Raw genomic sequence first — 16,084 nt, 5'->3', positions numbered from 1 at the left:
AGTACATTATTGCTGGGTGTGGCATTGTTGTAGTCAGTCTGTTCCGAAACCTCTGTTAGAGTGGATGTACGTACTTCGAGAATGTAGAATGTCTTATGTGCTTTGTTCTGTGCGTAATTTTTAATTCATTTTGAGAGATTAAATGGAATGCAATAACATGGATGAACAGTGCTTTGTTGGACAGATAGCAAGTGAAGTGTGTCACAAAACAGTTTACAGTTCAGTTTCAAAAAACTTGAAAACTGTCAATGACTTTGATGAAGCTAGACAAACTTTGTTTAAATTTCGAGTAAGTTCTTCTGTAACATCAGTGTGTGAGTGTCATGAGAAGAAATATATTCTGAAGTACAACCACATTTTTGGAAGAAAGTGCTGTGATCCTCTTGAAGATCATAAAATGCCATTTAATAAAGGTTTGAGGGAAATAAAACTTTAACATTTGTCCTTGTTATGTGAGAGCAAAACAGCTTCCTAAGTGAAACATAATGTGAGCCCTGGAAATACCCTGTGCCCAAATTGTTACTCAAAAATATTTGTTGTGAATCCAGAACCAGAATCATGTAACCTTGTTAATGGCAATTAATATTCCTAATGATGAAGCTGTTAGCATATTGGATTTTGCTTGTTCTAAGTTAAGACATATCTCCTGCTTCGAAAAAAATAAAATTAAGTAGCAGAAGAAGAAAAGCAGCTATTGCAAATAAGATACAACAAATTCCAGACAAAATTAGAAAAGACTTGGAATCATGCTTTAATAATACAGATACCAACATTATTTCTAAAGAAGAAGAAAACCAACACCAGCATCATCTGACAATGAATATTTGAGCTTAATAGAGAAAGTAAAAATTAGATGTTCAGTGACATCTAAAGTGGAAAAAGTTGAAATTTTGAGTTTGCTCCCTGACTCATGGTCAAGAGAGAAAATAGTTCATGAATTCAAAGTTTCTCATCGTTTGGTTAAACTAACCTGAAAATTAGTGAGAGAGCAAGGCATTATTCCAGTTTCAGGAAAGAAGAAAGGAGTAGGTCTAAGTGAAGAAACAAAAAGATCCAGCAGTTTTTTGAAGATGATGAAAACAGTAGAATATGCCCAAGTTGCAAAGATAGCAAAAGAGTTGTTATAAATGGAGTTAAAGTAACAAAGCAGAAACGACTAGTGCTGTCAAATTTTAACTGAACTTTATGTAGCTTTCAAAAATTCTCATCCTGAATGCAAAATTGGAAGGTCGAAATTTTGTGACCTCGGCCCTAAGTGGTGTATTTTGGCTGGATCCTCAGGGACACACTCCGTATTTGCTTATATCATCAAAATGTCAAAATGACGATTGCAGGTGCAAAATTCACTGATCGTAACTACAAAGAGTTACTAGATTTAATGGTCTGTGCACTAACAGTTATGACTGCATGATGAGTTTGTGGAATAAATGCCCTGGTAAGGAAACAGTTACTGAATTGTTTCACGAATATGATGAGGAAATGCCAGACAGTATTACCATCAAACAGGTGCTCAGAACCAACAGGGCAGTAATGATGACAGTGGTTAAATCTCAGGAAGAGTACTTGGAATCTTTAATTGATAACTTACAAAAACTCAAAAGTCACCACTACGTTTCTAAAATCCAACGTAAGTTTTTGAAGGACAAAAAAGCCAACTTCATGAAACTGAATGCATAGTGCTAGCTGATTTTGCAGAAAATTTTACATTTGTGATTCAGGATGCAATACAAGGGTACTACTGGGTCAATGACCAGGCAACAGTGTAGCCATTTATTCTCTATTTTAAAAATGAGATGAAGCTTGCAGTTCTTCAATTTGCATTCTAAGCGACTACTTGGAGCGTAACACTTCGGCTGTACATGTGTTTCAAAAGTATGTTATAAATTATATAACAGAAAATTTTCCCAATGTTGAGAAGCTGATATACTTTTCAGATGGAAGTGGTTGTCAGTATAAGAACAAATCGAATTCTTCAAATCTGTGCAACCACAAATTAGACTTGTGGGGTTGGAGGTTGAATGGCACTTTTTTGCATCTTGCCATGGTAAAAATGCATATGATGGAGTAGGAGGTACAACAAAACATGAAGTAAGTAAAGCCAGCCTACAAAGACCAACCACAGACCAAATTCTCACAGTACAGGACATATATGTCTTTTGCAAGGATAATATTTAAGGCATTACCTATTTTCTTATCAAGAAAGAAGAAGGGGTTCTGCATATGAAAACAACACATCAAACCAGATTTGAGAACTGTATAGCAATAAAAGGAACAAGGCATTTCCACAAATTCCTTGGCATTGCAGAAAACTTAGTTCGATGCTACGTAACATCAGAAACCGAAATTTATGAGGATCATTGGGTCAGTAAAATTACATCTATGTCTTTAACGTTGAATGACATAGTGGCATGTGTGGACAGTGGTGGCTTGCAGAGGTTGAAAGAATAAGTTTGGAAAACAATGATGTTTTTGCGCATTTTTACCACCCTGCTGGCCCAAGAACATCATTCAAGAAATCTACTGGTGACAAAGTTTGGATACCAATGAAAAATGTTTTAAGAAAACTTTCAGGGCTTGAACTTACCACAACAACTGGGAGGTCTTATTCTAGATCACAGAAGCAGTCTGAATAAATAAGTGTTCTTAACATTCACCACCAGGTTTAGGAACAGTTGCATCTCAAAGGATCTTAATTGAAAATATTTACTTCAAGTATGTCAAAATAATATAAATGTTAATTTCAGTGATGTTTCCACTTTTTATATAATTCAGTACCTTACTTCAATAATAATTGATTATAAACCACCAATATCATACATGAATAGGCAACAGCCGTAAGATCAGTTGTAGAGTAATGTGAATTATCTCCTCATTTTCAAAATTTCATATCTTTGTTCACAATCAGATATCAATGTTGAAATTTTTACAGTACTTTGCTATCATACAGGTGTACAAACGGTGCAAAAATCATATTTTTATATTCAGTCCCACCTGAGATAACCAACCCCAAACTTATTCATAAAAAATTAAGGAAACATTTGTATGTGTTCTTGCTCTATATGAGGCTAGTAGTGTATATCTAACTATAGGAAAAAATAGACTCTCATAAATCACTCTTTGTTAGTTATTTTTGGGCAAAAAAAATGGATTTTTTTAAAATTTGGATACCAAACTTTGGAGGTCATTTTGACTGGTTATTTTTGAATTTAGGGTATTAAGTGTTATAGACAATGTTGTATAGGACACTTTTCTAAAAAAAAAAAAGTGTCAACTGCAATGCTGTAACTTAACCCAGTGCAGAGATATTCATATTTTTGCTAACAACTCTAAACTGAAACATCGTCACGTGCTTACAAACGAAAATGCCCGCCATTCAAAAAAGGTGAAAGGTAAAATTTTCTTAAAAACTATTTTGAACTTCTCAATTATAGGGTAATCACATATAAAAAATTAAAATATTTAAAAATGGTCAAGCAACCAACTTAATTTTTATTGGACCACTTCATTTGGATTGACCCAAGTGGCAAAGTGAAATAGTGTAAATGAGGGGGGGAGGGGGGGGGGGGGGGAGAACGTGATAAAGGAAACAAAATCTGGTAGTAAAGATGGCTAACACACAGCACACTTCTAGCAATGTCTACACACTGTCTCCTTATTGGACATAACTAAGGTTAAGGTGGTCAATAAAAAATACATTAACATGCCTGAGGAGGTCAATAAAAAATAAATGTGTGTCACTAATAATATGGGTCAAATCCAGGCAGGCATACATGACAATTCAGTGAAAATACAAAATTAATAACATGTGAAAGAAGCCCAAAACAAAATTCTTACCTCAGCTGACACAGCAGTAGTATTCATATTCTGATAACCACCATGTGAACTCCCTAAATGGACAATAAAACAGTAAACAATAACTCACAATGCAAAATTGTTTGAATTACTTCTTATTCACAAAATCAACAAATTTATTGCTTGCTTACCAATATCTCTCGAGTTCCACCGATCTCGTTTGTTGGCATTTCGATCAGACTTTTCCTCCCATTTTCTGTTATTGTTCCGTGCAGAATCTTCAGAACTTGAATTTTCAACTGCTGTTCCAGATCTTCTACCACCTCTGCCTCCTCCATTCCAATCACTGTCTCTGTCTCTACCTTTATCTCTATCACCAAATCTCCCACCTCTTCTGTTCCCTCCATCTCTTTCACGATTTCCATAACTTCCTCCTCTGTTATCGCTGTATGATCTACTGCTATCCAAATTAGAAGGCCTTCCACTCTCACCATCAGTTTCTTGGTCAGATCCACGAAATCTTCCTCCATTTCCTCTTCTGTTACCATCATATGGCCTATCCCTCCCTCGTTCTGGTGCCCGTCTGTTCTCATTATCACCATCTCTCTCATTACCAGGAAATCTCCTTTGGTCCCTGCTATTTCCCTGCCTTGTTCCCCTGTCACTTTGAAATACATCACTTTGTGACTCACCACCAGCCTCCGTGTTCTCACCCCTATATCGTCCACATTTATTACCAAACTTTGTGTTTCTATCCCACTCTTTCTCTGTCCCCATTCGTCCTGCTTCACTGTTTGACTTATGGTCATCTCTGCGATGTGTACCACTCGAAAATCTGTTGTCACCTTTCGCTATCCCTGCATCAGAAGACTCTGATGACATTCCGTCTCCTTTGTTCTGCCAGTGTGACACTGAATTGTCATGCCTCTGTGACTTTCTAAATGGTGAATTTCTGTCCTCACTACCTCTGTCAAAAAATAAATAAATAAAAAATGGAGAGTAAAAATTAAACAAAAGCACAAATCTCATGTACTCAACAAAGCATAAATAAATTAACCTGTTATGTTCACAATCAACACACACATTTCTGTACTAACACAAGCTGAAAATTTGACCTAATATGATTACATCAGAGATGAATACAATAAAAAAAGTCTATTACATATCACTGTATCAAACTGTGCAGTGGCAGCTCAGCCTTTATCTCCACTAAAGAGGTTTAATAACACTGATACAAAACATTTAGCCATTAAAAACATACAGCTTGTTTCACAAGATGCTACCAAGCACAAAAACATTCAGATCTCAATCTTCTTAGGTAAAGTAACTATTTAATGAAAATTCATAATCAACCTTCTATAAACCCGTTTCATTTAAATTAATCAAGAAAAAAACTAAATAAAGCTCTATCACAAACTCAGACTGGGACCTAGTCTCATAACTTCAGCACCAGGCAAGCCGTCAGCTCTCACATCAAATTCTTCATAACGAAGAACAGGAACTCAGTCTTTCACATTAAAATTAGCCTAGAATACACTCACTTATATAGAGGAGGCGTGTGATTTCAAATGGACACAGGCATAGAAAACAAACGCATAAAACGTAATACGGCCAGCATACAGCTTGAGCCACTACAGAATACTCCACACTGCAGTTGGTAGCGAAATTCATTTAAGAAGGGTGACCAAAACATACCAGCAGGCCCATCACATGGAATGCAAACATAGCTCTCTGTGTGCCACCATTTAAAATGGTATGGAATCCATCTTTATGACAAATCGACACAATGCACACAGAATATCAATTCTCTAGGCCATTCTTGGGAGTTTCCCCCATCTTCATCAGTGTGACTGTGGAATGAGCTCACTGAAGGCACAGACTACAGTGGCCAATTTTTCGGTTCCATGTAGCTAGTGGTGGTAGATGTCCTGTCAAACATCCCACACATCACCCACATGACATTTGCCACCACAAAAGCTACCATAAATCCTATAGCACATATTTTCACAACTGCTGCTTCGCACATCCTGATATCAAAAAACAAGTTGCAGTACGTAGTCACCCACTTTGCAGATTCCTATCACTGCAATGGGGGTGATCACTTGGTAACAATCTCTCAAATGACACTGCAAAAACAGTTTGTCTTCTGGAGCAACAGCTAGTCTGTATCATGTTATATGAGGTACATGTTGCAGTTTTTGACTGATTCCAAGACTTGAAAGCCGATAAATTAATAACCAGAATTTGAGCTGTGTGCAAGATCTGGAATCAAACCCAACAGTTCCTGGTTTAGTCTTGGTTAGTTACAAGGTTTCCATCTGCCAGGAAGTTTCCTAATACACACTGTCGCTGAGTGAAAGATTCATTCTGGAATAAACAGCCTCCAAAAGTAAACACTAATACAAAAAAGCAGTTAAAAGCAACTACACGTTAAGCCCCACTGGTGGAAGGTTAAGACATCTAAGAACAAGGACTTTCTCTTGGAGAAAAATGCACAAAACACACTGTAGGGAAAACAGAGGTCCCAAACTAAAAATTAATCGTCCTTCGCCATATTGCTGCAACAGATAAAACATAAAATGCTGTCAACAGCCCACACGTCATTTGCTAAAATGACCGATAACTCAGACAGCAAACATACATTAGTGTGTAAGTAGTTAAAAAAAGAGCATTCGGTCAAAAAATGGAGAAACATCAAAGGTTGACGACAATGAGCACAAAGCGCCTAATACGCTACCTGCTAAAATGATCTCCTCATGGCGAGAGGGCCGAAAAGAGATTGGCTAAGCCCCTGGGAGAGGTTTAGTTCCTCAGAGCTGGTTCCCATTACAAATGTGAATTTTCAAGACCCATCTTACTAATTTATTTGTTTGTGTGCATTGTGAAAACAATGAATTGAAAAAAAGCAGCAAGATCTGACATTAATGAAGTTTTCCTTTATTTTAATTTTTTTTAATAAATGAGTATACATTGATGTACATGCATGCTACTAAAATCCAAGAACCTACACAACTGATGAAATTCTCAAAAATTCACAATTACAAATTCAACGATTACTACATTGTAGTTATGCAAGCTTGTAATATTGCAAATTCTCAACAGACCACATCCACAACATTCTGTGATTTTTTTGTATGAAAATGCTGTGGTCTCATTGAATGCAGCATCTGTTAACCATCAACAAACACGTATCATTCCTCAATATGATTAGACCTGTTTAACCCAATCGACTTCTCTGACATTTCATAACAGTAGAAAAATGTGGATGCTTTATTATAAGAGAGAGATGAAGAGGCTATCAAAATAATGGAAGACAAAAGTGTAATTGCTGTAAAAAATATTTTTAGCTGTTTGTGGTGTGGTGTTCAGAGACTCAAGGACAGAAGCATCACTGGTGAGTAATATAGTTGATTCCTGGACAGACCAAAGATACTATTCACACACAACATGAAAAATCTTACAATAACAATGCAACTTATCATACATTTACGAGGGTTGCCCAGTAAATAATGCCCCATATTTTTTTTCTCCGAAATAAAAAATATTAGAAATGTGACACTTTAGGTGCGAGTTATTTGAAGTTTCCCGCGTGTGTACGCAAAGTTTCAATTTCCTCCGACAGAGAGCGGTGGTGTAGGAATGTTCTAAAATGGCGTCTGCAGGTGACATCCGTCATAAACAACGTGCAGTGATTGAATTTCTCGTAGCAGAGGAAGAAACCGTGGGCAATATTCATAAACGCTTGTGCAAAGTCTACGGAACATCTGCAGTCGATAGGAGTACTGTTGGTCACTGGGCACAGAGGGTGAAAGCATCAGAGGGCGGTGCTGCGGAGCTCCGAGATTTGCCGCGGTCGGGAAGGCCTCCCACGGCTGTCACGCCTGACATGTTGCAGCGGGCTGATGTTCTCATTCGACGGGATCGACGCATTACGACTCGACAATTGGCACTGGAGTTGTCAGTAAGCAAAGGAAGTGTGGATGTGATTATCAATCAGCTTGGATACTCAAAAGTGTGTGCAAGATGGGTTCCTCGGTGTCTTACTGTCGACCACAAATCCCAAAGAAAGGACATTTCTTTCGATTTGTTGCGACGCTTTCACGTTGACGGGGAGGCCTTTTTGTCACGGATTGTGACAGGTGATGAAACTTGGGTGCATCATTTTGAGCCCGAAACAAAAAGACAATCGATGGAATGGCGTCATGCTTATTCTCCACAGAAGAAAAAATTCAAAACAGTTCCTTCAGCCGGAAAAGTCATGATGACTGTGTTTTGGGATTGCGAGGGCGTAATTCTCATTGATGTGATGCCAAAAGGCAGTACCATTAATTCAGAGGCTTATGTCAAAACATTAGACAAACTTAAGCAGCGCTTCCGGCGCCTTGGGCGTCATGTTAACCCACAGGATGTTTTGATTCAGCATGATAACGCTCGTCCTCACACAAGTTTGAGGACTTGTGAACACATCGCGAAACTGGGTTGGATAGTGTTACCCCATCCACCCTACAGCCCCGATTTGGCTCCTTCAGACTCTCACTTGTTTGGGCCAATGAAGAATTTCATTCGTGGAAGACGTTTTGCCGATGACGAAGAAGTGATTCACGAAGTGACAACCTGGCTCCGTAGGCAGAGTACAGATTTTTACCGGCAGGGAATACACGCTCTTGTGTCTCGCTGGAAAAAGGCCGTCGAACTTGAAGGAGATTATGTGGAAAAATAAAGCAAGTAGACAAAACATCAGTCTTTCACATATGTAAATTTGATTGTTGTGGAATAAATACTTCTGGAGAAAAAAAATATGGGGCAGTATTTACTGGGCAACCCTCGTACAATTACTGTTGCATAACTGCAAGACCTTGACTAAAAAATGCTTTTAATATGCAATTCAATGAACTTGGCTCCCAGTGATTACCATTTGTTCCAAAACCAGAGGAAATAGTTGGATGGATAGATGGACATTTACTTCAAATTATAATGCTGAATCTGAGGCAGGCAGTCTTACGAATCTTATTTTACTGACATGAAGAAGTTGGAAAGTAACTGGACAATATCCTTTGATTTACAACAGGGCAGCAATAAAAATATTATCTTTTAAACATTTTGTTATATTTCTCCTGTTGCGAAGAACTATATAAAATCTAACTGAGGAAGGGCAGTGCTGGATTGAAGGATCAATATTCAAGGTAAAAAATTTAGCATTTGCTCATGATACTGGTTTGCTTAATGTTACAAATACTCCATGCACAGTAAAAACTACTGTTATTTTGATTTCTTCTAAATTTAACAATATATTACCATTATACATATAAAGCCTACTGAATACAACTAGTGTCTACATAACACTACTGCCCATCAAAAGCTACCCTTCTCCAGCAAACACCCTCGTCAAGCCCTCATAGTAACCAGACCTCGCCTTGCCGAACTTTTAAATATGGCACATCCCCAAAACTCTCAACATGACACAAAAAAAAAGCACACAATCCAAAACACTGTTGTCAACTTATCTACCAAAAAGCCCAATCCTACAGTCCTCAATCAATCAGTCCAACCTCAGCTTTAGCACCACTTCCAAGTTCAATCATACTGCACTCATTAAAGAACTACTCTCCTTCTACTGATTGTAACACGTTTGCTACAATCTCACCAACTAAAATCCAACAATGAACTTTGTCTTCCCCAGTTCATACCTGTGTACAATAGCGGCTCTCCTCCACTACCACATAACAACTCCAAGTTACCTTCAGGAATTCTTTACCTCCAAGTTGGCAGAACCCCTTCTTTCCTAGGTTCCTTTCCAGATTTAAAAACTTTTAAACAGAGGGAAGAACAGTCATCCAGAATCCCAAGGCAGACTCTGATTCAATCATACACCCAACAAACAAAGACTCCATTACTGTCATGGTAAATCACGATGATTACCCGACACAAGGTGTCTCAACTGTCTGACTCTTCCACCAATCGGAACTGCCACAGTGATTCCATTAAATCTCTACCCAAATCGTTATGTCCATCCCAGAATCTCTCCCCCGAAACCATCTCCCTCATTCTAGTTACTCCCCCACCTCCCCTGCATCCACCTTCTCCATGTTTACCAAAATCCATAAACCTAACAATCTCAGAGATGCCACTGTGGTTGGCTATTGTGTTCCCACCAAAACAATCCTGATTCTAGCTGACAAGAACCTGCAGCATAGCTTCCCACATCTACACAGCCTCAGCTGTCCCTGCACTATAGCTGTCCCTGCACTATCATCGCTTGAATCGCAACTTATCACTGTTGCCATACCACCCTATCCACAAATATTACCATGGCCTAGCCTTGCCTCTATCGAACACTACATCTCCCAATGTCCTCCTGACTCCAAACACACCACCTCATTCCTTATACACCTTACAAAGTACATCCTTACAAATAACTACTCCTCCCTTGAGGTGAAAACACACAAAACCACAGCAACGTCATTGGTGTCCACATGGCATCATCGTATGTCAACCTATTTACGGGCCATACAGGAAATCTTCCTAGCCACCCAAAATACCACATCCCATCTAGGTCAGGTTCATGCTATCTTCATGATCAGGGCCCCAGAGCTCTATTCTCATTCCTCTACAGCTCAACACATTTGTGTCCTATCCACTTCAACTGGACCTCCTCAGCCCAAGATCTCTACATCTGGACTGTTGACCTCCACTTTCCTAATGGCTCCATCAAAACCTCTGTTCACACAAAGCCCACCATTTGTTACGCCATCCATAGATGGTGCACCTGCAACACAGTATGCAGGAGGTATTACTGAGACCTTCAAAGACAGGTATTACATTACCTCCAGCCTGCACACAACAAACCCAAGTTCGCAGGCAGATTTCCTCTGCCATATTCACACACACCTTTTAACTCTTCTGGGCAGCCCTACGAACCAGCTGTAAAGGCTGCAGCTGCAGGGCTTCACAACCACAATTCTTCCCAACTTTCTTAAAGTGATATTCTGGCAGCCACCACATCTGTGCAGTATCCTAGTCCACACCTACACTTTACCTGCTCCTACATCACATGGGTCACACCCCAGCAATATCCCTCTAATTTCTACACAGTATTTTGTGGGCATGACCACCAACCAGCTGTCCACCCAAAGAAATAGCCACCACCAAAGTGTGACCAAGAGCAGAGTTGACACCCTAATGGCAAAACATGCTGCTGAGCACAACATGCTGCAATTCAAAGGCTTTTCACAAGCCATCTGGAGCCTTCCCTCCAATACTAGCCTCTGTGTGTGTGTGTGTGTGTGTGTGTGTGTGTGTGTGTGTGTGTGTGTGTGTGTGTGTGTTTTACATTTAATCCTTATATCGTGTAGATAAAAAAATGACAGTCAAAGAAAGCAAGTTCTATGGAGCTTTGTTCAAAGAACATAACAAAATTTACTGTAGAGCAAAATTCACCTTTCTTATTTAATTCGTATACTACAATGAATCATCAAGCATAGCAGATGATAGAGCTTTCTTATTAGCTACTAGCTGAGAGACCCAATGCTGCTAGGGTATTTATTTATAGTTGTGCCCAAAACTTTGTACATGTGGAATTTATTTTTGACTTATAAAAGCTTCTTTGTATCCAACATCTGAAGTAGTATTATTGGGGACATGAACAATGAGCTTGTTGGTTGGTTGGTTGTTTCGGGGAAGGAGACCAGACAGCGAGGTCATCAGTCTCATCGGATTAGGGAAGGATGGGGAAGGAAGTCGGCCGTGCCCTTTGAAAGGAACCATCCCGGCATTTGCCTGGAGCGATTTAGGGAAATCACAGAAAACCTAAATCAGGATGGACGGACGCGGGATTGAACCGCCATCCTCCAATGAGCTTGTTAGCTTCACTAACATTAGAGAGAACCATGTAAAGCTGGCCATGTGAAAAGTAATTGACACCAAGATCCACACCTGCAATATGCATCATCTGGCCTTTTGCTTTGTTTGTGGTCATGCCACGACATAAACTCACTGGAAATTGTACACATTTAAAGCGAAATGGTAAACTGTAAGGCATAAGCAAGACTTGAGGTATAAAACTTCACTCTCCTACACCACTTCCCGTCAACATTTCCTGCTTTTATTATGTTATGTTGGAGAGAAGTAACTTTAAGCCTCTGTGAGTGTTCTGAGGAGTGAGATAATGCATGACGCTCTCAATCAGAGTTATGTTGCACCTCACTTTTAGAAGGAGTTTCCAAAGAGTAAGTTAAGCCTGATGTTCTTGAGCTACAGCAGTTCTCCCCTCAAGATCTCCAGTGGACTCTTGAGACTCCTAAGTCCTCAGTTTTTTAGCCATTCGGTTGTATTCAGAAAAAAATCTACCATTTTTAAGGTATTTTTACTCATAAACAAAACAAAATTAAAATGTAATGAGTAGGCACTCAAATCACAAAGCAAACTTAATAGTTTTTCCTAGCAAGAAATAATAATAAAAAAAAAAAAAAAAGGTCAAAAGAAGCAAAGCAATGTCGTGAAGTTTTTAATACCAAAGGTGAAATCAGTAAATTCGCCATTAGTTTGTATTTATAAAGATAAGACAGTAGCGTTTAATTCCGTCACTGATGCTAAGTTCCGAAAATACAGCTGTCATCACGTTAAAGAAACTAACGACACCTCTATTGGTTCCTTGGTTTACTATGCCATTGTGATTAAACATCCAAACTATTAAGCTGAAAAGACAATTTTAGATGAAACTTCAAATTACAATATCTCTCTTTTCCGTGATCCGATTTTGATGAAATAAAGCCTATACCATTACCCCAAGCTACTCTCATGTCACCTAGCAAAATCGCATGAAATTCATCTAGTACTTTCGGAGATCAGCGTTTTCAAACAGACAGACAGACACGATGGTTTTACAATTTTGTTATCAGTACAAATGATCCTATACAAAACCATCACAAAACACAAGGAGATTTAAATGAAAAATATAAGAACAATAAAAACTGCTAGAAAAAGAAAATCAATAATGTCATTTTTATTTGCATATGCAAAACATATTCACATCTTAATCAATCATTTTATGTGAAAATTATTTAATTGGATTCACATTAACAAACTTATTAATGTAGGCTGCAAACTGTTATTTTCTGTAATCTTAAATAAAATATACTGTAAAAAATAACCTGAAACACCCACCTTCAGTCACAAATTGTGGTATTTATTAAAAAGCACAACAGATTTTGAGCCCTAAAGCCTCAGGTGATTAACATATCACTTCATCACTATCTGTACAGGGCAGTTATCTCTTGTCCTATTTCACAAATATAGTTTATGGCTGATGACAAACAAAACTGACTAAAATAAACATTACATAAAAATTATGTGTGTCTTCAGTTACCACTTGAATAGACAAAGCATGGATAATTTACATCGTAGAAAAACAGATTTTGCATATATCTATATGAGGTGACCGTAGCACAGTACGCTACCAAATGTGGTGTTTACAATTTGTACAGTAACTGAAACTTCAATATTATACATATTTGTTCTCTTTTTCACATTAATTTATTATTAATGGCAGTCATGAATAATAACTGCTGCTATCAATGCAAATCAAAATATTTTAGAGGCGGGACAGGTGTTCTTCGTAAGTACCACAAAAGGAGGCTATATACAGAGTGATGATGTTACAAGCTTTCAGGGATGATGGAGACAGGTAAATGTATCAATCTGAGGTAAGGGACCCTGGTCCAGAAATGATAAAGTTGAAAGTTATAAGCAAAAATCATTCTGATACCTCTGACGGTGGAATACATGTAACGGCATTGTTCTTGCTAAGACTGTAGAGTGGGCAACTTTCAATTTTAAGATGTGGTAGTATGGACCAAAACAAGGAAAACGTCACATAAATATAGTCGCTAAACTGAATCCTTTAAAGCTACGTACATTTGTTCTGTAGAAGACTTTTTCTCAGTAGCAAAGATGTCAAGTGTTCATAGCTCCTAAGGTATGCATCTGACAGCCCTTGTTTACTAGACTTTTTTTCTTGTTTTGGTCCAAACTATAACACAGTTGTCTACCCTACAATCTTAACAACAGCAGTACCAGTACATCTGCTCCACTGTCAGTGGCATAAGAACAATTTTCCCTTATAACTTTCCATTCTATCATTCCCGGATCACGGTCCCTTACCTAGATTGATACAATTACCCATCTCCATGATCTCTGCAAGTTTGTATTATCACCACGGAATCACCCTCTATATGTTGGCGGCAGGAATCATATTCTGCGCATCTCAGTGCTCACTCCATTGTTTTTCTTGTGCTTACGTGAATATTTGTGTATTAATGTATAACAACATAGAAAGATATTGAATTTTTCCTATTCTGACATGTGATTACACTTGATAACAACCATGATTTGTGACTGAAGACAGCTGATGTTACCTTTATATATAACTGTCAATGCTGTACTACGGTTCAAATTAAATTTAACTATCATGTCTAATATTTTCTTACTAACATGTTCACACAAAAAATACTAACACCACTAGCAACAAAAAATTTCACTGTGCAATGATTAACAAACATTCCTATTAACTAGTCAATATTAATAACAACATTCCCTGATACAAAAACATGCTTACTGAAACAAGTCACACATATATACACATTGTTCAAGCAAAGAGTGTGCATGATAACAACACTACTCCATGTTGTGCATCATGAAGAAATACGTAGAATTATTCATACAGTCCATCCGTTCATATTACGACACTATTTCGACAAGGAATACAATACAATAAAAAACAAAGACACACTGGGCATACGGCATCCCAAGGACTTAAAAATAATAATACAAATAAAAAGCAATATAGTCTCACCAAGTAAACATTTCATTAATGTAAATTCCCGCATGCTCAGTAAAAATTTTTTCTACCTTTAGGGTTACAAATGGATGTACAACGCGAGTTAAGTGCAGTCAAATGAAACACAATTATTGGTAATCGCTAAGTCAGTTATCTGTGAGATCTTAAGCAAAATTCAGTTGCAACATTCAACTGAAAGTGAAGCAGTGGTAACATGCAAACAGAAATGATTTATAATCATTTTCACCATATTCAATAAGCAGAGCTCCACAAATGCATCTGGATTAGACTGTGCAGTAATGGCAGCAAGCAGTCGGTATTTATCAATGCTTATCCTCACAAACTATCTCCAAAACTTATTTCTCATACTTTCATCCCCTCCTCTTCCCATCATTTGTTCCCACACTTAACATCAAACTTATCTACATGCAGAGTATGCCACAGCCTACATCGATTTTAATAACACAATTAACCTTTGTGTACTATGTTCTTTTAATCATAGTAAAAAAAAACTGAAATCAACGAACTGATTCATCATACAGTTAACAACCAAATGATTTGACACAAAGCTGTTAAAGAGTACCTCTACACCAACTTTTGTAATAACATCCAAAATAAGTATATGTAGGCTACCGAATTTATATCTGTTAACAAATATACTAGGCAATAAGACAGATCAGGATCACCATGGTCTAGGTATATCACCTTTGATCATCATAAATGATGGCCACAGATGCCTGCTGCAAATAGTTACCCAAGTTTGCAAACAGCCTTAATGAGAACAGAGGAGTGGGCAGATGTTCATGTCACATTCTTGCCCTTGGGTTGTGATGCCATCTCTGAAGTCAGAAGAATCAGCAATGACCAATGGCATGAGGATGCAAAAGGCAATAGAAACCACTGCACAATTTACACAAGTGTATTCACACATGTGGCCTATAATTGAAAATGTGTCTTGATGATCTCTCCATTGGTAAAAGAAGATTGGTTGGTCCTATCATTTGGATTTGCAGAAGGGGATTGACGAGAGGTGACCATGAGAAAAAGACTGAATAATTGAAAGGGTAAGGTAGGGAAGCTAGAAAATCTGAAAAGGGAAATGCAAAGGCTCTGTCTTGGTATGGACAGGGTTCCATAATATGAAACAGAAAGTTGATACGGAATTTTGGTCACATGAATATAAGGTAATATCAAAAGCAGCAGAAAATAGTGTTGTGAAAGTAGGATTCACCACAATAGGAACGTGGTGCAGAATGAGTTACTGTGATAGGATTAGCTTCCTCGGAACTGACAGCAAACAAATTCCAGCAACAGCACTGTTCAGGTATACATGCAGAGGTCACATGCAGACGATGAAGAGACAAAGGAAAGTATATGAGAATACTGAATGTGTAATTCAGTATGCAAAGAAAAATGGAAATTACCATGGGTGACAAACGGTGAAGTAGGGAAAGGAAT

At 38.0% G+C, this 16,084-nt stretch overlaps 1 protein-coding gene across 1 annotated transcript in view; it reads right to left on the bottom strand.

Annotated features, from left to right (window-relative positions):
• Positions 1-16,084, bottom strand: part of LOC124787630 — a 212,719-nt gene that overhangs the window by 135,627 nt on the left and 61,008 nt on the right. The window contains exons 4-5 of the mRNA XM_047254390.1: positions 3,984-4,759; positions 3,835-3,887 (exon numbers count right to left, since the gene is read on the bottom strand). Coding sequence (XP_047110346.1) covers positions 3,835-3,887; positions 3,984-4,759 — 829 coding nt within the window. The remainder of the gene's footprint in view (positions 1-3,834; positions 3,888-3,983; positions 4,760-16,084) is intronic.

Source organism: Schistocerca piceifrons, chromosome 3 (genome assembly GCF_021461385.2).
Source record: "Schistocerca piceifrons isolate TAMUIC-IGC-003096 chromosome 3, iqSchPice1.1, whole genome shotgun sequence".
In the NCBI taxonomy this organism is placed as follows: domain Eukaryota; kingdom Metazoa; phylum Arthropoda; class Insecta; order Orthoptera; family Acrididae; genus Schistocerca; species Schistocerca piceifrons.
The sequence above is the reverse complement of the archived record's forward strand: the minus strand, read 5'-3'. Positions and strand labels throughout refer to the sequence as shown.